The following is a 22,478-nucleotide window of genomic DNA, read 5'->3' on the forward strand; positions in this document are numbered from 1 at the left end:
TAAACATCTCTCATCTCAAGAACTAATTTTTCTTCACTTCCTAGGTTTGCTACAGAATTACCTTAAACCCATTTCAACTGATGTGAGGAACTGCTAGCCCCTGTCATTTCAATAGTGTGTCTTCCGTCTTCTAAGACAAACTGTGCACTAACAGGAGCCACAAGATCTGACAATGTCGCTCAGACAACTTCTTCCTTTGGAAGTGCAAGCAAACGAATTGAAGTTGTCTCTTATCAGGGAAAAAAGAGAGCTATTAATACAAAACTTGGAAGAACTGAACAAATTCTTACTTTTTTATCACGATGTGTAACAGAAAGCAAGAGACAAGGGTATTCTGGTTTTATCAATCTTGCTTTAGTTATTTGCACAAAAAAGCCCTTTAAGAAATTCTTTGCATATCTGTTCACAACTTAACTAACCAGGGCACACAGGAGATCCACAGCCTCTAGAACCAGTTCCTGGTGTCCAATCCGTGTGATACCCAAGTCTTCAAGGTCCTGGTGAGAAATCTGTAGCAGCTGTTCACCATTTATCTTCTCCCGCTCAAATTTATGGACATACTGCTGCAGGCAATCATCCAGGCCTAACAAAATACAAAAGAGAAACAAGGGGACATCAGAAACAAACAAACAAACCCCCCCAAAAGAAGGAAGGAAAAAAAAAGACCTTGCAGGCAGAAGTTTTAAGTTCATTTAATATACAATGCAAAATTATGAAAGAAACTTGCAGTGTGACTGAGGTTGTACCACGGGAGCGTAGAAATAGAGCACAGAAGTTATGGGGATCTTTAGGTCACCTAAGTCAATGCACAACCTGCCTGCTCTTTGTGGATCAAGCTCAGCCAGTAAAAATGTGTCTTTGTTGTCTGCACAGGCAAAGCGACCAAGTTTTAACTCAAACCCTGAGAGGCATCTATGACAACAACAAAAAAAATAACAACAGTAAAAAAAACAAAACCCCAAAACCAAAAAAACCCACCAACCAATCCAAAGCAAGAACAAAGATCTTGCCTAAAGCCTGTTAAACAAGCAAAGAAACAAAATCATAAAATTATGAAAAGGAAAATGAAAAATAAACCAAAAAACACAAAGGCAAAGGAATCAAAAGGATGTTTGGCTCAAGTCTCATTATTACCCTGATTTATAAGAGTCTGCAGCTTCCTGAAGCAGCCATTGCTTCCCCTTTCTAAGGATCAACAACACACACCAGTAAGAAATTTAATCCATTTTTCTATCCAGAAGTATTTTTAAAACAGTTTAGACAGTTTTGTCCCGGCAATATCCCCCAAATCCTCACTTCAAACTGTGATTCTGTGATCCTGCTCTCTGCAGTAGGTCTTCCCAAATCATTACAGAAAGTGTTTCTGGTTTTCATCTCATTTTACTCTAAGCTTCATGTGTTAATCCTGTTTCCTTGAGTATTCTCCTTATTTCCTCTGTTGTTTAAGAGCCTGTGAGCAGCAACAATCTGGGGGGGCATTTGGGTGGATGTGTTATTTTAAAAATGTTTCAGTGCTCCTGTAACTCTGCTCTCCTTCAATATTTTGGCTAGAGCAAAAGGAACAGACCAAATTACATCTGTTTTGCAGGAATATGCCACACTCATTGAAAACAGATGACACGAGGAAAAATTCAGTAACGCATTTGACACCATCTTCATATTGTTCACAACAGCTACACTGGTTCACCATTCCTTTTTAAAAAAAAAGGTTGAACCTTTACTTGAGTAAAGGATGTTTATGCACAATGCTGGTTCAAAAGGAAACCATTCAGATGGACAGGATATCGAACACAGCAGATGAGGAACATGAACAGCATCCTGAACTACAGAGAAACAAGAGCCAAAAGACCAGCACTCAGTTCCACTCGTGGAGCTGCAGCAGCAGCCTGGAAAATAAGCACTCCCAGCACACTCTATCACCATTAAACACTTGACACAAATTACAAAGAGGGTTTGAGGAGTCACATGAAACATATTCACATCCAAACAGCAGCACGAGCAGCCACTGCTTCCTCACAGTGCCTGCTGCCAGCAGATGTGCAGAGGATGGGCTCCCAAAGGCACAGGCTGACTAAACACACACCACTCGCCTCTCCAAGTCAACGAGGACAGACACCCCTTTACATGACTTGGCCAGGCTTAATTATTAGGGCAATTCAACATCTGGCTGAACAAGATCGACTCCTCCCTGTGCAGTGCTACCAGAGCACACAGCTTGATTTTTGAGCATAATTATGAATGGGAAAACCCATATGCAAGACCAGCAGTCTCCCAGGGCTACAGCTGCTGAGGGTGCACTCCTGTTCCTTCCCGTATGTCTTGGGAAAGCTGCACAAATTTTGAAAATTGAGCCCACTGTTCTCTTTCCCACAGGCACCAAATTCCCCCTAAGGCTACACAAACTCCTTTCCCAGGAAAAATAGTATTAAAAAATGACTGGCCTTCATTGTTAAACAATTTATTTTTTTAAACAAATTCACAACCAAGGCTGACATACAGTGCACATATTTGGCATTCCCAATTTTTATTGCTGCCTCACAGAACACTGTTTCCCATCATTTGCTTTTGTAAGGCCATAGTTTCCATTACAAACTACACTAACACCTAAAATAAAACACTTCATTCAGCATGCAGTTTAGGTTTTATTTTTTTAAGGTTTTTAATGCGGTTTGGGTTTTGCCAACTATCCTTTTAGAACTACATTCTATGCTAAAACATGGAGACTCAAACATATATATCCTCCCCAAGAAATATAACTGTGGCTTTTAGTTTGCCTGTGCATTTTTTAACTCATGGTTGACCATTCTTGAAGGTCTAGTAAAACTTCAAGAGCTACTTTTAATTATTTTTTTAATCAAGAGCCCTTAAAAACAGTATTTTTATAATCACACTGTGTGACTATGTTTCATAAAATAATACAAAATTACACAAATGTTGACCCAAAATAGCCAACACAGTGGCACAACTGCTCAGCTAGACACGTATTAAGATTAAATGACCAAAACTATCCAAAGCAGGAAGTGAAGACAGACCCATAAACTCATGTATTGGTAGATGTTTAAGATGAGCTTACCAACATTAGGAACATTGTTATTATTTTTGCTAAGAAAACTAGGGGGAAATAATAAATATTTTAATTGAGGTTGCAATCACATTTTATAGCCTATAGTTTAATTTTCCATTATATGAATGTTTAATCATAGGCAAATCAAAAACATCATGTGCAAACCATACTTCCAAGAGGGAAGGGAGAAGGGAAAAAGAAGGACTAATAACCTAATCCAATAAATTTTAATAATATTTAAGCAAAGTTTAAAAACCAGCATTCAAACATCACTATCAGTCTAAATGAACTATTCATTTTTCCCTTCTTCCAAACATCTATATTCTTTTGGAGTATTTTCTCCATGAACTTCAGACCCTTATGGAGACTTGGTATTGCCAATTGCAATGTCTGGATATTGCTGAAGAACTTAGATGAACTAAAAACATTAAAAAGCAACTCAATATTACTTAGATAATTTCTTACATTATTTAGAAAGATACTTTCTTACATGCCAGGTCATTTTCATGAGCGCAATACTGGCAGATTCAAGGAAGAAAGTAGCTTTCTGTTTTTCCGAAAAAAATACAATTAAGACTGACATTAAAAAAGTTAACTATATTTATCTCCTTTATCCACTGAAGTGCCTTTTTCAAAGCTAATCTATTTTAGGCTCAAAGTGTGTTTAAATTAAAAAGCATTTGTCTCTATCATGTGTCCGAAATCTTTACATTATTTTTTGCACGTACAACAAAACCATGCACAAAAGAATGTCATTTCTATTTACATAATTGTTAGATAATAAGAAAATGTAGAAATAAAAATAGCAATTGCAGAATATTATTCAAGTTTTAGAACACTAGTAGGAGGGGAGAGGGGGAGAGCGAGAGAGACAGACTAATACAGTTAGTGTTATGCATGTTGTGAAAACCTTTTTGACGAACAGCAGTGTAATTTGAACAAAACTCCCTCCCAAATTTTGGCAGGTGTAGAGATGTGCAATAGATCCTAAGAACTGGCTAGACTTTTCTGTCTAAAATAACCACCATGCAAAGCACCCCGAAGACATTCAATACCTTTGCATTCACGCAAAAACATTAGGACAGAGCTTACACTTAAGGATTTGTGCTGATACCAATCTCAGTCTGTTTCCACAATTAAGAAAGTTATTTTGTATAAGAATTGAGGAGAAGAAAGAAAGAACTTTGAGGGAGTGAGGCTTGGGTCCAAGCCACAACTATCAGTTTTCTATTCAGAGAGAATTAACATTTCTATACTTGGGGGATGTCAGCCATCAAGCAGTAGCATATTGACTCCCCAAAAACTAGAGGTGTGTTTTGTGAGTGGAGTCATCAAGCAGCTTCACGCTTTTTGCTCAACTTCTGCGTTGGACACTAGCAAACAGTTTACCTACCATAAAGCAACAATTAACTAATCTATTAAAGACACAACTGACTCACCTCCTCTTTTCCCTCCTCACTCCTCTTCTTGTGTTACACAGTCAACACAGAGTCTATACTCTCCGACATAGCAGGGCAGAGGGGGCAGAGAGCAAAGCAGAGACAGACCGGGAATGAGGAAGGCACGGGGAGGGGAAGCTGGAATGTGACAGGGATTGCTTCCCGCAGGGTCGAGAACTTGAACAGATTCTCAGGACAGCTCATAAAATGACAAAAGCTGACACCAGGAAGCAAGAGGAGCACAAGCCACTTGAACAGAGGAAGGACTCACAAGTACCAAACCTTTTCCTTCACCCAGCAGGAACATGGAGATCATTGCTCACTGCTTCAAGGAAACAAAGTATTATTATGATCATGTCTCTCCTCTGTTGGGTGACTCTAACAAACAGGCAGCACCTAGCATTTCAGGGCAGAACCAAGGCTCAGCTACAACCCTCACCCCATTAAGAGGCTCCCTGGGACCTTGGACAACCGGTTAGGATAGGACTGCCAAAGTCATCTTTGCCTCGTCACCTTAAAACTGACCTTCCCACCTAAAAAAGTCACTCTTATTCTGGTCTTCTCTTCAGGGTCTATATAGTTGACATTTTCAGTATCCAAAGATTCCCTGCACACATCAATTTCATCCCTCCCAAGCCTTCAAAGATAATCAGTTCTCTGAGAATCCCTGGCAAACCCCACGGTATGTGCCATTATACTGTCATTTACATTCCATATCATTTTATAACAGTTACTGTGATAGCCTCCTCCCATCATTTCCTCTATTTCCATGACTGGGAGAAATTAATCACAGATAAAGCAAGAGGGAATCAGATAAAGCAAGAGGGAATCAAGCCAGCAAACGAACATTAGAAAGAGAAAATAACTACTTCATAAGCAGATGAACCAGCACCTGAGAAGCCAAATGAAAATAAGGAAAAAGGGTCTGCAAGGCAGCCAATAGCTGAAACAGCTCAGTAGGACAGATACAGGGTGAAAAGAAGTAAGAAAAGTTCAAGGAGAAGAAAATAAATACATGTTTTTCTTTAATACAGAACTCAGTGGGAAGGTTTTATACAGTAACATCACAGATGCCATTCTCCTGTAGTATTACAAACCGAACCAGAGATGACTTTAACAGAGGAATTCAAGGTTCTTCAAAAGGAGGATAAAAAAATTAAATCTAGAGTAGTCAGTAGAAATTTATTTCACTAATATTTGAACCCAGGTAAGAACTGACTTCTTAGGATCCATATGCCTGATTGTTAGCTAGCATCAATGTTTTTCACATTAATCTTCCCAAAAGTTTCTGAAACAAAAGTTTAGTTATCAATTACTGTAAGCCACTTTTAGGGGGCAGAAAAGAGCTCAAAGCTCTTAGTTTTCCAAGAAAATGCTTTCAAGAGATGTTTGTACTATTGTCTAGTACAAATGTGAAAAAACTTCCTCATTCCACTTTTTACTCTCATGTAATTCCACAATTAGTCATAACACTGTCACCATCTGAAGTATCAATCACTCAAAACGAAACAACACAGAGTCAAAGAGCAAGAGTTGCTGATTATGACCATGGAAAAATATCTCCTGCCTAACCAGACTGTTTATAAAGTAAGTTCTCCTCATGTGGTCAGTTGTAAGCAGCTCTTCCATGGTTTTGTCTGAGCACCTGCATCCTGACCAAGCAGGCACAATGTGCTGCCTCACCAGGCACTGGGTACAGCTATGCTGAGGACAGGCATTGCCAAGAGCAGCCAGAATGGTACAGAAGTTCCCTGTCAGTCTCCCCATCCCACAGGGATGGTACCAGACAAATTGCTGGGCTCTGCCTGCCAGCCTGGATGCAAAGGGCAGCTCTCTCATTAAGGTCACAGCAGGACAGGGGGAAATGGTGAAGCTTCAACCTCAATAATGAGTGCTTTAGTGTCCCAGATGTAATCCCCCCTGACTGACAGTTGCACAGAAAGGCTTTTGCAACATGTTTCTATTTCCAGTATTTTCAAATAATATATTTAGCCTGGAAAAACAGGCTCCATACTCATGCATTCATCTCACCTCAAAATAAATCCATTCATTCCATTCAAATCCATCCATAAATCCCTTAGCTTTTTTTTTTTTTTTTTTTTTTTTTTTTTTTTTTTTTTTTTTTTAGATACAAAACTGAAAGCTTTGCCTTGTAATAAAAGAACTGGTGGGTAAATTTGGGTTGTAAGCTATCCTGACCAGAAGGGAAAGAGAGACTATACTATGTTTAACCTTTAGTTGCTCAGTGTAGATACAATCTCAGACAGACAGGCCTTGTGTTATGCTAGACTTTTTATCAGTCTGCCCTTCAAAGCCACTGACTGCAACCATTCTGGCAGTGCCTATTACCTTGGTCCAGAGAGTAAATCTGAGCTTTAGCACTTAACTCTAAGCTTTAGCACTTCACAACCATGTAGTAGGTTCAGGAAGAGTCAAAGTAGCTTGCTGAAGCCTTCCAACACTCCAGAAGTTTTATGAGGCAAGACTACTCTCTACAAAAGCCAGAAAAATCTACTCAAATTCTACTCAGAAAATATTTTCAGGAAACTAAGCAGGCATGGAATAAGTTTCATGGAAGAAAATACTCTGGGGAGAAGGCCACAACAAAGGCCTGTAAAGCCTAAAGTGGCCAGAAAGAACACAAATTGCTCATCATCTCTTCCAACACAGGAATCAGAGAGTGAAGCAAGCATATAACAGGTCCAAACAAGTAATAAAGGAGTGATCCTTCACACAGCACTATGCAATTAATGTTCAACACCCATACACAGGTTCAGGGAAAGGTGAAGAGGTTCATGAAAGAAAGTGCCACAGAAGTCAAGCCTAACCCTGACAGATGAAAAAAGAGATAGTTTAAGGCTTGAGGAAGGCTACAAGAGGAAATATGTGTCATTGTTCCATCTACATTGCTTCATTTACCCCTTTTTGTCAAACATTCTGGACAGGACACTTAGCTAGACAGCATAGAACACAGAACTATCACAGCTGTGCCATACACCTCACCAAAATTACGGCAGCTTCTCTTTTAATTACTTTTAGAACTACAGAATGGTTTGGGTCAGAAGCGACCTTAAAGATCATCTATTTCCACATCACTCCCTGCACCCCTCCAAAATGGGCAGGGACACCTTCTACTAGATCAGGTAGCTCAAAGTCCCATCCAACCCAGCACTGAACATTTCCAGGGATGGGGCACCCACAGCTGCTCTGGGCAATCTGCTCCTGTGCCCCACCATTCTCACAGTAAGGGTGAGCTCCTGCTCTAAGACTTAAGAAGAAAACTGCCTCTCTTTACTCGTGAAAGGTACTCCTGGTTTTAATATTTTCTGTAATAGTGACACAAGATTTTCTAAAACGGCAAAACTCTATATAGAGTAATTGGAGTTGGGGAGGTAAAGGGGAAGAAGAAAAAGCTATACACTAATACTGAATTGTGATATCAATTTAAGTCAAAGATAGAACCAAAGCTTTTACAGACTGGTTAAAAAAAATATAGCAAAAAATTTACCCTAGTAATAGTAGGAAATAGATCACAGCGAATCACATGAATCACACAGCTGCTCTCATGGGTTTAGTAATCCAGCTTGAGATATTAACGTCAAATGGAAAATTGCTAGAGTGAATTAATTTATAAATTGTACCTTTGGTTGACAATGAGTGAACTTGCATCAGAAATTCAAAAAGAGATTTGACATGGAGAAATGGTAACGTACAATAAACAGTGATAAAGGCAATTCTGCAATAGCTGAGAAGTTAATGGTATTTAATCCCAAAACTTCAAGTAAAACTCAAAGTAGAGTTGACATTTCTTTCTTTTGAATAGCTCCTTTTCAGATAATTCATGAAAAAATAATTGGGGTGGGGAAAGCAACTTATTTCTAATCTTTTCCTTAGGCAGGGGTCCTTATTATGACATACCTTTAAGACTTCAAATTAAATGCAAAATCAAAATGTAATGTTGTAGAAAAGTGTGCTGTGATGGCATGTTACATATCTAAAAAAACAGGAAGAGGGAAAACATCACTGGAATACAGCATAACATCATACAGGTTTAACCAAAAAAGTCTGTTTATGATAGAGATGCAAGCATGAAGACAGTAGATCAAACACACTACACAGTGAAAAATAGATCACTGTGCCAGAACCAGAGAGAAACTAAAGTGGCTATACCAGGAATAAAATTTAAAAAAAATCTCTTTTATTACATTCCTTCAATTTGAAGGCAGGTATCAGAATACACAAGCAGTCACACTTTTCATCAGCAGAACTAGACCGGATATCTGTACAAAGCTGTGGGGTCCTAGGCCACAACTTGTGTGGCTTTGGTGCCATCACACCCACTGCTACCACTCACTTCACAAAGAGACTCACCTGTGAATATTCAGCCATTAAGTATCATTTGGCTTCAAGGAGTGAAATTTTGACACCCCTGGGAGAGAGAGGGAAGAGGTGAGACACCCTCTTGTTCAGCAGCTACCACTCAACCCCAGGCAGACAGACCCCACATTGCTACCCCAAATACTCATCCTGAGAAAAAAAAATGGGTTTCCAAGAAAGAACAGGAACCACAGACAAGGGTTCATACTCAAACACCCAACAGCATATCCTGCTGCCAGCATTTCAGCTGTAACTCTTTGCTAATCCCAGCCTCCACCAGGAAAAGGACTCCTGACCAGAGAAAGATGAAGGATGAAAAAAGAAGAGAACTGATGCACACTATTTTTTCCTGCTAACCTTGGCACATGTTCTGTCTGCATCAGGGATGAAGTTCCATATGATGCAGTAGCTTCAGACAGAGGGACACTCCCGCTTTGGTTTTCTCTTTTAAGAATCAACTACATCACTCACTGACCAGCTACATTTTGCAAAATCAATCCTTCCATGCTTTAACAGATTTTGTTTGGCACACTACATGATTGAGATGGAAGTAGAGCATACCCATATGTTCTGTGCAGACAGACCTGGCACTCTTAGTTTCAACAGAACACACGATGAAAGCCAACACTCAGCAAATGCATGCAAACACATCATTAAAATAGAGAACACACCTGCTTTAGGCAGACAAGCCCAAATAGCTTCCTAGCTAATGCCACAGGATGTCTTTAGGAACACTTCTGACAACATCCTCCCCCACTTCACAGTAAAAACAATATCCTACTTGTGGCAAGGTGCAACTTGCATTCATCTGCTGGGCGCAGCACAAGCAAGGCAATATGAACCAAATACAACGGCAGTACGTTGTAGGTGTAACAAGGCCCTTTTATTTAGGCAGCATTTGTTGCTCCAGTATAATTTAAGAACTACTATCAACTCCAAACTGAAACAAGAAAGCATCTTTTTTTTTTCCCAATGTACTATTACATGCAAAGGTGTGGCTATTTGCCTGTTGGTTGCATTTAAAACAGTGGTAGTTAAATGGGTTTAGAATGGCTCTCAACTGACACACAAGCACTTCAGTCACTATGACCCAGATCTTGCTATTCTTTACTGTTACATCTAGCAACCCACTTATATCCCCCCAAAAAATCATTTTAAACCCATAGAGATTGGAACAGCATATTGTGGTAGACTACTGCAATGGCAGAAAAAATGCACAATTTAATAAAAAATAAGGGGGCTTTAAACAAAAAACAAAACAAAACAAAAAAAAATATATATATATAAAAATTGTTCATGAATTAATTCATGCAAACTTTTGATAGCCATCATGCCCAGTGAACCAAACCTAGTGTTTGTCACAAGCTAATAAAATCATTTTGCTGGTGAAGACATGACTGACAGTGTCGGCAAATACAGAGCTTTTAGCACAGTAGGATAATCACTTGGTGTGACTTCACAGTTGCACACATTATGTGAAGCAAGATAGACAACCAAATGAATACCTGTACTGAGAGAGATGCAACAAGACTTAAAAAACTGCCAGCTTCTCCCTACGGCCTAAAGAATTCTCTTCTTTAGTGGTTTGTAATTGATATGGTAACTAAACAAAAGATTTTGCCTAAACAGAGCATCACCAGAAGTGAATACTTTATTACATTACACCAGCACACAGCAGCTTCATTAATTTCACTCACTCACTGAATGTAGAACTGTTCCACATACACCAGAATATATTAATATGTCCTATAGACTGATAGTGACACAACACATCATCCTCATGTACTGTGCCAAAACTCTTACAATGAAACTTTCACCAGAGTTTCAACGTGGGGAATCTGTTCCATCTTGGGTTTGAAAACCACAGTTCTCATGGATACACACAAGTTGTTTCCCAACAACTCAAAAAACCACTAAGTTTTCTTCAGCAGGGAAAAAAAAAAAAAAAAAAAAAAAAAAAAAAAGAGAGAGAGGTAAAATCAAAAGCAAAGAGTGGAGAAAACCAGATGATTCCAGTATTCATTCTTCTCAGCCCACGAGGGCTTTTTTTCACACTACATACTCTTTAAGACATGCTGCCTAAGACATTTTAAATTGTACTCAAACAGGACTTTGCAACTTCTATAGCCATGGTAGGTCTGCTCACCTAAAAATTGTTTTGCTTCATTGATGCGAATAACAGCTTTGCCTAAGCACAGTAGGGTTTTGGCAAGAATGAAAGCACAGTAGTAGCTGGCCATTGAAAGCTGGAGAAAAATCTCCAAACATGAGGCCTATGTCCCTCCCTCCATACAGCGCTTGGCTCTATAGGGAATCAATCCCCTTCATGGTGTGTTCCCTCCTGTACAGAGCACACAGGATGACTGCTGCAGAAACAAAGCACCCATGGGCATACCACGGCATTTGTCCCCTTCTGCAGCTAGGTGGGACAACAATTGCCACTTCAGCTTCAGGCTGCTCCAGCGCCCTGACTCACTCTCTTAGCAAGGAGACCTCATGCAGGAGGGCAACACAACCTCCAAAGATTCACGGGATCCCAGACAGCACAAAGAGATGTACAGCTGGTTACTGCCAACTCACTTTTACCAAAAACTGAGGTAAAGCTCCCCCACAGCACCAGAGAGGCTTGACCCAGCCACATAACATCAACATCTTGCAACAGAAGGCAAGCCGTGAGGATGTCTGTGCTCCACTACTGCAGGAGGGCTTTAGAAGCTCAGCAGCAGCAGCTTCAGCCAGCATAATGGGCTGCAAATTGGAAAAACACAGAGGAGGACACAACCCAGTCTGCCATCTCTGCTGTGGAGTCACTGCCAAACACAAGGGCGGAAAGATGCAGGGGGTGGGGGACAGCCAGAAAATGGCACAGCTGTGACCAGGAGAGCTCCTCTGTCTGAGACCAGACTGGCGCACTGAGACCTCCCACACACTCCTCACCAAACTGGCTGCAGACCCCCCTTAGAGACCTGCATTTCCTCACACCCATTAACAGCTCCAAAGAGAAGCCCAACAGAAATCTTACTGCTGCTACTAACACATACAGATGTTTTCACTAAATCAATGCAACCACAGAGGAAATACATTTCCCAGAATTTTCCAGCTCACACAACTATGCTGAATTTGTTGTGTGGTTTCTTTTTAATACCACTGTTCTAACACACACATTTTACAGGAGAATTTTTACTCAAAACAAGTCTTTAAAACACTACCATTTTGCTTGCAGAAGCATAATAGCACTGAACATAAAATAGCTCCAATGTTAGCTATGGAGTAATTCACAAGATTAAAAGAACCAGATTTTTGTTTTGTTTTGTTTAAGAGAAACAATTTAATTTTGTTTTATTGTTCGAGTAGAATACATATTGCAGCTTAATCCATAGCAGGAATAAGAAATTGTTTCAGTCTCCAGAGGCAAAAACTCTAGGAGCTGTGGAAATTATGGAATTTGGACTCAGTCTGTAGTTCATGATGCATGCTGAAGACCACCTCTTTAGTCTCATTCTTCCCACTGTCCATCTCATTCCTCTCTCCAACATCTCTGGTCGCCTTCTTTCTCACCTCTGAATCACTGAACAGGTAAAATTACAAGGCACCTCAGTGGGGTCTCCTGATCCAGCCTCCCTGCACCTGCACCACAGTACCTGCTCCTCGCCAGAAAACCTTCCAGGTCCATAGCAAAAGTGAGGATATCTACAGGTGAGGGGGGGTCTCACCATGTGCTCTGGCTGCATCTGAGCACATTCTGGGAGGTGTGCCAGGGCACCAGAGAAACGCTGCAAATAACATTCCCCCATCCCTGGCACACTAGGAGCACCAGGGAGCAAATGACACCATGCGAGGCACAGGTTCAGGCACAGCTTTGGGGAATTATAGGCGCCATATAGAGGGGAACCAGTAGCAGGACTGCACTTGGCACCATGGATTTCAGGAATATAAGGCTCTTTAATAATCGATAGGACATTGGACAAAAGACAGTAAATGCTACAAAAGAGAGGACAGTGAGGAATACAGTGTGGTATAGGATGTAGGGTTGCAGTGCTAGCAAAAAAACACATTTTAAAAAACATTTAACTCCTTAGAAAAGAGTACGTCCTCTGGCAGCTTTCACTCCAACCCCCACATCTCCTTAATCCAGTTTTCCAAGCAGCAGACATATGAAGTTAAACTTACAAAAGGCAGCTCCTTACCATTGTACTTTTCTAGTTTGTCTAACTTCATTATTACTATAAAGTAATAAAAGTTACTGTAAAGTAATTCACAACCAAATTCAAACAATTTTCGCAGGAGCAGACATAGGAACACCCGTGGACAACTTAATTAGCCTTTTCCCATATTGTCTTGGAATCTCAATTTTAAGATTAATGCATTCACATAACAAGCCGTTTACACCAGCACCATCACAAGATGAAACTTCAAGGTGTCAAAAAATCAAAGATGTCTAAAAGAGGAAGTGTTTCTGCTTCACAGAGAGGTAACTTCAGTAGAACAGTCACCTGTATTTCCACCTATATTATCTTTCACCTACTGACACTTCAAAGCAGTGCTTTTTCAGTTCATTATTTTCATGCATTTAATTATTCTCTTTGTCTACATGGTATCACTGAATTCTTATGAATAATCAATGTTTCCTCATTCTCAGATTTTTCTGGGGCACTACACAGTTTGGCGGGGTTTGGTGGGTTTTTTTTGTTTGTTTGGTATTATTTTGTGTGAGTTTTTTGTTTGGTTTTTCCTATTTTAAGAACAATGTTACATTTAAAATTTGTTTTAGCAAAACATCATTTTCTCTGTAGGTTACTTTTTTTTTATTAGGGATGGCTTTCATAACAAATTAATTAATCAAGTTTAAAAAAAACCAAACAAACCTCATTCCCATGCTTGTAGAAACCCTTACAAGAGGCACAAACTTGCAGATAGCTCCTAAAACCCTCAAGCCATTCATTGAGAAAATGTGCTACCCCAGTGGCTGTTTTGATCCACCTCATTTCTCCTGCAACCTAAAAACTATTCTCTATTTCAGTTATGCCAAACTTCACATCAGCCACTTTACCACTGTATAGTAACCAAGGGGGAGGAGTTTCTAAATTGGATTTTAAATAAGGCTGGATGGATCGGGTAACATTGGTGAAAGTGGTACATAACCACTTAAAGCCTCTCTTCCAAGCGATTATTAAGTGGACAATCTCCCCTTAAAGCTTTGAGTTCTGTATTTGCAGAACAGATGCATGAAAATCCCATAAATGGTTTGTGTTTGTAATGTCTGACACAATTTAGTCACTTGGGAGCACCCTACATGTGTGAATGTGTGCACGTGGAAGATTGCATGCCATCTTTCACAATAAGGCCCTGATGCTGAACCTGTAACATTACTTTAAATACCAAAAATAGCCTACTCTCATCCTGCTGCGTTAAACGGGGAAAGCAGGCTAGAAACATACAAGTGCATACAGATGCTGTCCTAAAAACAATGGCTGCAATAATTTTTACACCTGTTTTTTTTAACGCCATATACTCCCCTCCCCAATTTCTATTCTTAGGGTCACCTAGACATTTTCTTATTTTTCTTCTACTTACTGCTGCACTTACATTTTAAATAGCATAAAGTTTAAAGAAATGGATTAAGCTTTGTCTTAGTGCTCAGATTTTTTGGTAAATCAGTACCAAGAATGTAAGTAACGAGAAGCAGTAAACGCAAGGTTTCGTGTGAAACTGAGTGTCTTGTAGGTGACTAACATTGTACTTGAAGAATAGGGTAGAAAGAAGAATTAGGTTATATTTCATGAGCATTGTAAAATTTTAAATGCTTTTCTTGTCCCTGAAATACTGACTTGGAAGAAACCAGGACACTTATTCCTAACATTTACATTGTTTTTTAAAAATGTCATCTGATTGGTATAAGGGCTGTTTGAAACTGGAAGGTGCAAAAACTTAGAAGCAGATGTTTGCCTATTGATAAAAAGATATTACATCCAATCTAGAAATAACAAACATTTTATTTAAATGCAGTTGTTTGTTTTGACCAGCTTCAAGCTGTCTGAGCAGCCTCTCTCCTGGATGCATATCGTATCTCACGTATTACTGAGCCTTATTTCCAAACTACCTAAAGAGATTAAATAACTTCAAGTCCCCAGATCAGACTTCTGCAAGCCAATCTGCCACATGGTCAGTACTGTGTAGCAATTTCCAGTCAGTGATTGACTTTTCAAACTTCCAAATCATAAGAATTGCTCACTGAGCCCAAAGCACTTGGAATCATAAATTCAGAAGTAATACTTCGGTGGCTACTTTGCAAGGGAAGACAGAACCTGCAATCAGATTGAACCTCTTCAACTCCTGAGAGTGCCCCCATTTGTTAACTTTTTGGAAATGAACTTTTAAGATGGTGATTTATGGAAGCTTGTTTGATCACTCTTTAGTTTCTCTTACAGGCACTGACTGTAGTGACCTTATTTACACCCGAGTTAATCATTAGGTCCTTACACGAGGTGGGGAATGGTGGGGGAAGGGAAGAGAAGGGGGGGCAGAGGTGGAATGAGGAGGGTTTATTTTCTAAATTAAAGGCATAAGTGATATTTAGAAGTTAGTGAAACAGCAAAGAAAGTATCTCACACATTAATCTCTATTCAGACTTGGCTTCACATCCCCAAACCGAGACCACTACTGAGAGTGACACCTTCCCGTGTTCTCTCTACTGAAACTTCCAGGAAACCCACCAACTCCAGCAGTGCCCTCTGCACCCATCATGGAGACCCCCTAAGCAGAAAATTGTGAACAACTTATTTGCAAGCTGTCATCACAGAAGCCACCAAGCACTCCTGTGTTCTGCTTACCATTAGCTAGAGAAAAATGAGGGCTCTCCATACAAGGGCTAAAACAATTTAAAAAGTAGTATCTTCTTTACGGTGGGGAAATAAAGTCCAAATACCTCTGAAAACTGTTGTAAAACAGCCAGGAGACAAGTAAGTTATGTCAAGTAAGTTACAAGTTACTCAAGCAAGACCAACGTGACAGAATATCATCTAGGAAAGATCACATCAATAGGAAAATACAAGGAATAAAGGGAAGTACAGCCAAAACAGTAAAGCTGATGAGAAATTACTACTGAAGGTTTTCATTGCAGACATTCACCCCAAAGCAACCATTTAACAGACCTCTGGACAACCACACTGCTTCAACTGCATCAGGCACCAAAAAAATTCTACGCATTATTTTCCTCTTAATATTTATTTCAAGTCTACAGAAGTAGCAGTATCTCAAATGCAAGCAATCCACAGCATAATGTTACAAGCAAATAATAAACAGGGCAACACAGAAGTCTTCTTATCCCAAAGTTACTTTCTCTAGATATCCCATCCCTTTAATGTGAAATATGAAGACATTTATTTTAGCCCAATGTTTTCAATTCTAAGAGATATAAAGCTGTCATCAACCTCTTGGTCTGCAGACACTAAACTTCAACTGCTATTACCCATCTCATGCACACACACGAATCCTGCTGAAAAGATGCTGGAATGAGAGCCACAGAAACCAGAAGCATGTATTTACTTGCAAGCCAGAGCTAACAGCAGCTCCTCAATCTCTGCTCCTAGACAGTAAACTGCTCAGGCCTAGAGAGCTTATGGTTAGAGGGAACAGGCCAGACCCCTATCCACCTTCATGCCAAAACCCCCAGCAAGGGAAGCCTTTAGAGAGAACTGCACAGCAAAGCTTCCTAGCAAAGCAAAACCCAACTTGAAAAACAAACAACCCATCCCACCTGGAGGCAAAAATCAACCTTCAGTCCATTTTATCTAGAGTAGGGTTTCCATCAGCCCATACACACACCTCATCACCAAGCCTCTGCTCATCTGATTTATTGTTGTAAAGAACTTCACAGCAGCATAGATAATTACACTTCCAAAGGAATAAAATTTAAGTACAGAATTAAATCACATGCAACATTAATATTAATCACAGTACTTACACAATGACTGCAGGTAACACAAAAGCACTGTCCCCTTTCAAAGCATGCCTCATAAGGTGACTGCTTCCATGTCTTGTCAGCTGTAATAGGTTATGGTCCTTTCATGAGGAGAATAAGTCAAGATCTTGGCAGCAAGAATAATTTTTTTACTCATTATTGGTCTTTGCTGGCCATAAAAATAAATACTCCCCTTCAACAGTATTTCAAAAGTTATTTCATTTTCCAAAAGCAGCAACGGTACACTCTACATTACTTGGTTTTGTGACCACCATATGAACTTTCTGTGCCTTATAACTTTATGTGCTTAATAGGAAGCAACAACCCCTCATGCCCTACAGCCACCACACAATTAGGAGCTTGCCTTTTATAAGTTACAAGGTATTTGTGGATGAAGAAGTTCATTAGTCACAAGAGCTCCTTTTCTTGAACTCAGGCAATTAACGCTCTGTTGCCTGTTTCCATAGTGGAAGAAAAAAAAAAAAAAACAAAAAACAAAACAACATTGCAAAACTACCTGCCTCTTGTCTCCCAAGAAGAAAGGAGTAATCCCTTTAATCTGGTTTGGTGCTTCTCCCAGCACCACGTGGAACTGTTTTGGCTGATTGCAGCAAGGTCCATTACTCACACCTGCCTCTCCCTTGTGCGTGCACCCCTACAAACACCGATCACTGTTCCACCCATGAGCAAGTCGGGGAGTTGCTGCAAGGCAACAGCTGATGCAGTTGCCAGATAGCCAAGCTTCGGGATGACAACCTCCTACTCGGTTACAAAACACGGATGCCTAGCACCTTATGGGCTGACAGTCACCAAGGAGGAATAAGTACAGCCACATGAGAATCGCCAGCCATCAGCACCTGCTGATGAATGACAAGCTGAATGACATTAACAAGCTGAATGACACGACGTTAACAGAAAAATGCTGATGGTGCATCCACCTTTCCATCGTGAACAGATCCTGAGGAGTGACTACTGGATTCTCCTAGGAGATGCTGTCATTATTTGGATGCATAAATTACTTCATTTTGAAAAGCCTCACAACATTTCCATCAGGAATTCTCTCTTCTTAAAAGTTACTCCTCGCATTATTTTACCCAGCCCTAAGAGTGCTTTCCATGAACCAGGATGTACTTACTGTCTTGAGGCACCCAATACAACAGGCATTTCAAAGCACATCACAACTCGGTCAAAAAACTGAGGTCTATCAACTGAGCAGTCAAACACCAAACCTTTGAGCTTCTCCGTAACTTCATAATCCCTTTAAACATCTAAAGCAATTGCTTAAAACAATTAGCTGTCTGACCCATTTTCATTATTTCCTATCTTTTAGCCCTAGCTATGATGCTACTTCCTAAAAGAGCAGAGACCTCAGAGTTCAAGTGCAACACACCAATCATAACAAAGCCAAAGGTATCTTAAGATCATTGGTGGCAAAGCTGAGGGCTCTGTCTGAATCATAGACAAGTCCAAAATATCAGTAAACTGACCAGGAGACTCACCACCTTCCTAAACCAAAAGTAGAACAACAGAGAGCAGGTAAGAGTCCTACAGGTTCCTCCGCCAGTCCATCTGACATCCTCATTTTTTGTGATGCTGAAGAGGCAAGAGTGTGAGCAGATATTCTACCCTCCTAGTGGGGTGGTGTCAAGATATTTCTGACCCTCTGCTGAAGCTCCAAATAAGTCTTCCTGGTACTTCTAAGCCACAGCAAAGCGCCATCAGAGATTTGTCAGGAAGTCAGGCAATTTGGTTGATGGCTATTTGCCTCTTTCTAACAGCTAAATTGGATTTGTTATGGGTTTTTGGGGGAAAAATCTGTCACAGAGTACAATTCTTTTTGGTGCAACTTCCAGACAATGCATAATTCCTGGGTGAAGAAGCATCTCAAGGGAAGGCCCATGCACACATGGCTAACAAAGCTGCCAGGGGGATAACGGGCACAATGAAAATAGTTTAAACCTTAACATAAAATTAGTTTTCAGAAGTTAACATATTTTTGAGAACACCCAATGACAGGGAAGAAAAACAAAGAGCAAAATATAATTCAGTAAAGCCACAAAAGATAATTAAGTTTCCAACTATCATTTCAATGCTCTCTTAACCCTTGGAAAATTGAGGATGATATTGGACAATAAAATTTACATGCATTATGCTCAATTATACATGTGTTAGAAACCACACAGTCCATTCAGTATTCTGCAACAACCAAGCCATATTAATTTGAGCAAACCTGCAAGCATGCATACAACCTGAAAATCCTGGAAATTATGATTTCCATGAAAGGCAGCCCAACAAAAGTCTCCAAACATGTCTAGCACATGACTGACTCTTCTGGAAGCTGGAATTCCTCTCCAAATACATAACCTTTAGAAGACAGTAATAATCTTACTACAATAAAAACTAGCACATATTGTTGCTATTGGTACCATGGCCACGTCCAATGGGATCGTCCAATTGTCTTTTTGGAAGAGATAATTTTGTACACCAAAGATGCTAACAAGCTTGGAACTTTAACACCATCCTCTGGTCTAAAAAGATGTGTTATGAGGAGACAAAACCAAAACCAGCAAGATATAGAAATGTTATTGGCAGGTTTGATTTCCAAGTCCTTGTTTCAATCACATATAAAATTATTTATCCAGTGTTATTGTCTGAAATAGTGTGAAGTAGGTATAGCTAAGAGAAAAGATGAACTGTTTTGAAATACAAGGAAACAATTACAAAGCTTTTATGTTGACACGGGGATTATATTTCACAAGAGATATAACATTACAGCCTCTGGTAAAAATTAAGTCCAAATACCACAAGAAATACTACAAATGTTGATGAAAAAGACTACAAACATACAGAATTTTTATAGCATATTTATCTTTTGTCTCCTCTTTCTTCCAAAGTTTCCATTACAGCTTGCCTTAGGAATGTCAACAATTACTAAGTGTAACTTTTGCCATAATACTTTTATAATTCTGTTTGGTGCAATTGACAGAATACAAACAGAACCCATTACCTTGCAAAGGACGCAAGTGAAGCAGTGAATACATATCTTGACTAGAACCAGACAGAGAGGGAAGAAAAAAAAAGTTTCATGTCAGAGCAGGTATCTATATTTCACTAAGTTCCCACTTTTCCCCTGCAATACTCTCTGGGCAGATCTCCATCCACTACACATGTTTTTCAGGCCACATTCTTCAGGCATGTCTGAACTTGTTCTTTGAGTCCTCTACTTAGGGCAAGTTCTGTTAAGGTGGGGGCAGAGTGGGGAAGCAAGTCTCCATCTCTTTTTGTTCCCTTCTCCCTCTCCACCTGCATGGCCAAGCACACACACCAGCAGTGCAGTGTTGAGATACTCTACAGGTACAGAGTTCTGCCTCCTGCTAAACTTTGAGTCCTTCTCTCCTGGCTTGAAAAGCACCTGTACCAGAGAAGGTCTCTTTTATTTAAAGACAAAATGGGCTTATTGCAGAGCTTTTAATAAAGCATTCACCCAGCCAACTTCATTTGGCTAAAACAAGACTGTGAGATAAATAAACACAATGATAAAAGGATGGCAACTAAGCAACATTCATTTTGCACACCCAAGCCAGAGACACCGGGATGATGAGCCCAGAAGCGTGTACCAACACTTGCTTAGCAGAAGCCTTGGCCCTTGATGAGCACAAATTAAGTTCTTTCCTTTGATCAAGGTGCAAGATAAGATCACATTTATGCCAAAAAGCTCTGACTGCAACAGCACACCATGCACTTTGCTTACCTACACCCAACTACTAATGTCAGAAACAGTCCAAAAAACTATTTTGTCATTACAGTGACAAAGAACATTCTTCCTTCTAAAGGGTGTATAGAGAAGCACACACAAGAAATTACAGTGTTTTAACACAGCACTGATACGGTATTAGAACTCAGCCAGGTGCAGAACGCATGATTGTAGACCAGAGTTACAGAGGTCAGTGATCTGATCTCACCAAATCAAACACAGATGCTCGGTTTTGTCCAGCACGTGTGCTGTTTGATGAAAATTAGCTACATTTCATAATACCATAAATATCTGTTTTAATAGGTAATGAATGTTTAAAGCCAGCGAAACAGATCAGGCTGATTCAGTGAACCTCCTGCAGATCCTGCAAGCTGTGAAGTGTTACTGCTTGTACTCTGAAAAGATGGAGCCAGGCATAGAAACCCACAGGAAATTTCCTCATGCAAAAGAGGCATGGCCCAGGGACCTGAATGATAGACTCACACTCCAAAGTTACCTGGTCATGGGAGTCCAAATGGCACAAAGACTCTATACCAGATCTAACATAAATCAGAGACCCACTGCCAAACAGCATTTTTATTTGAATCTCCTAATTCTTACTGCAGCCCTGTGAACAAACACACTAAAATCTTGAACTATCCCAACACTACAAGCAGCTGAGGCCTGAAGAACTCCCATAAACGTGTGAGAGGATGCTACAGCAACCTCAGTTCAATTAATTCCTGTCCACCCTTCCTTTCCTCTCCTCAAATGTGCCTTGCCATCATCAGTATCTCAGTACCTCTTCCTCCTTTTGACAAGGCTCATTTGGGGTGTGTGGAGCACAGAGCAAAGAGAAACACTGCAGATACACCATTCCTCTAGGAAGACCGTGTGATACCATTAGGCAAAGACAAGGTGCAAATTCAGAACAGATCACTTCCATGAAAAATATATAATGAAAAGCAACATCTTTCACTTAATTCGGAGTCACTGTTTAGACTTCTTCATTAACATGCCTTCTGTGTGAAGCATCAGCGAAAATCTTAGATCAAAGATGATAGAGCAAACAAAAAAACTGAGCAGTCTTGCCGCCTCTTCTGCAATTCCCTAACCATCATCTGTTAGACATGCTTGGAAAGAGCTCCATGACTTAAACCAGGCAATTCAGAAATTTTGATTTAAGAGACAAAAAGGAACAAACAAACACCACCCAAAACCCCCACATACTGAGTACTTGATAATAGGCTGTATTCACACATCACTCATAACTGCAATTCATCCTGTAGCACATGTTGAGAAAAAGCTTTTTGTTGGGGTCTTTTACTAAAGAAAACAAATCATCATGGCAAATTTAAACATACATTTTTATCCGGTGCCCGGTACTTTGTCTTCTTGTAGCTCATGCATTGTGCTAATGAGCGTAAACACAAGGAGAGGCATGATTCTCGTTCAAGAGGTTTTGCATGCTGAAAACGCAGGGTTCCAGGCAAGGAAGGAACACATAACAGGAGTTCTGAAAACCTGGAGCACAAGCAATATTTCATCAAAAATGAGGCTTTTCCTACAGAAGTGTCCAACAACAGATACAAATTACTTCCTGACCCTCAAGTTCTAAAGCAAGGAGAAAAGCAGCATGCACAGTGGCCAACCTCCGCACCTTTAACTGGGCAGTTTCACTACATTCCATAAAGTTACAACCAACTTCCCATTAATATCTATTGTGATTTTAGCTTTTAAAATGTTGCTTTTCCAGACGTTATGCTGACAGCATTCAACTTTCAGATTTTCTGATGTTTGCTTACAGTAGTTTGAATAGCAATTTAATGGCAAATAAACAGAGCTGACTGTGAATATGAAAAGATCAAGGGGAAAAAATCACAACCCACGACCAGTTCAAGAAAG

At 39.9% G+C, this 22,478-nt stretch overlaps 1 protein-coding gene across 1 annotated transcript in view; it reads right to left on the minus strand.

Moving 5' to 3' along the window:
• The window catches only part of CNKSR3 (CNKSR family member 3), a 54,012-nt gene that overhangs the window by 26,357 nt on the left and 5,177 nt on the right, over positions 1 to 22,478 (minus strand). Inside the window, exon 2 of the mRNA XM_066315505.1 lies at positions 420 to 583. Coding sequence (XP_066171602.1) covers positions 420 to 583 — 164 coding nt within the window. The remainder of the gene's footprint in view (positions 1 to 419; positions 584 to 22,478) is intronic.

This window comes from Sylvia atricapilla, chromosome 3 (assembly GCF_009819655.1).
Source record: "Sylvia atricapilla isolate bSylAtr1 chromosome 3, bSylAtr1.pri, whole genome shotgun sequence".
Taxonomy (NCBI): Eukaryota; Metazoa; Chordata; class Aves; order Passeriformes; family Sylviidae; genus Sylvia; species Sylvia atricapilla.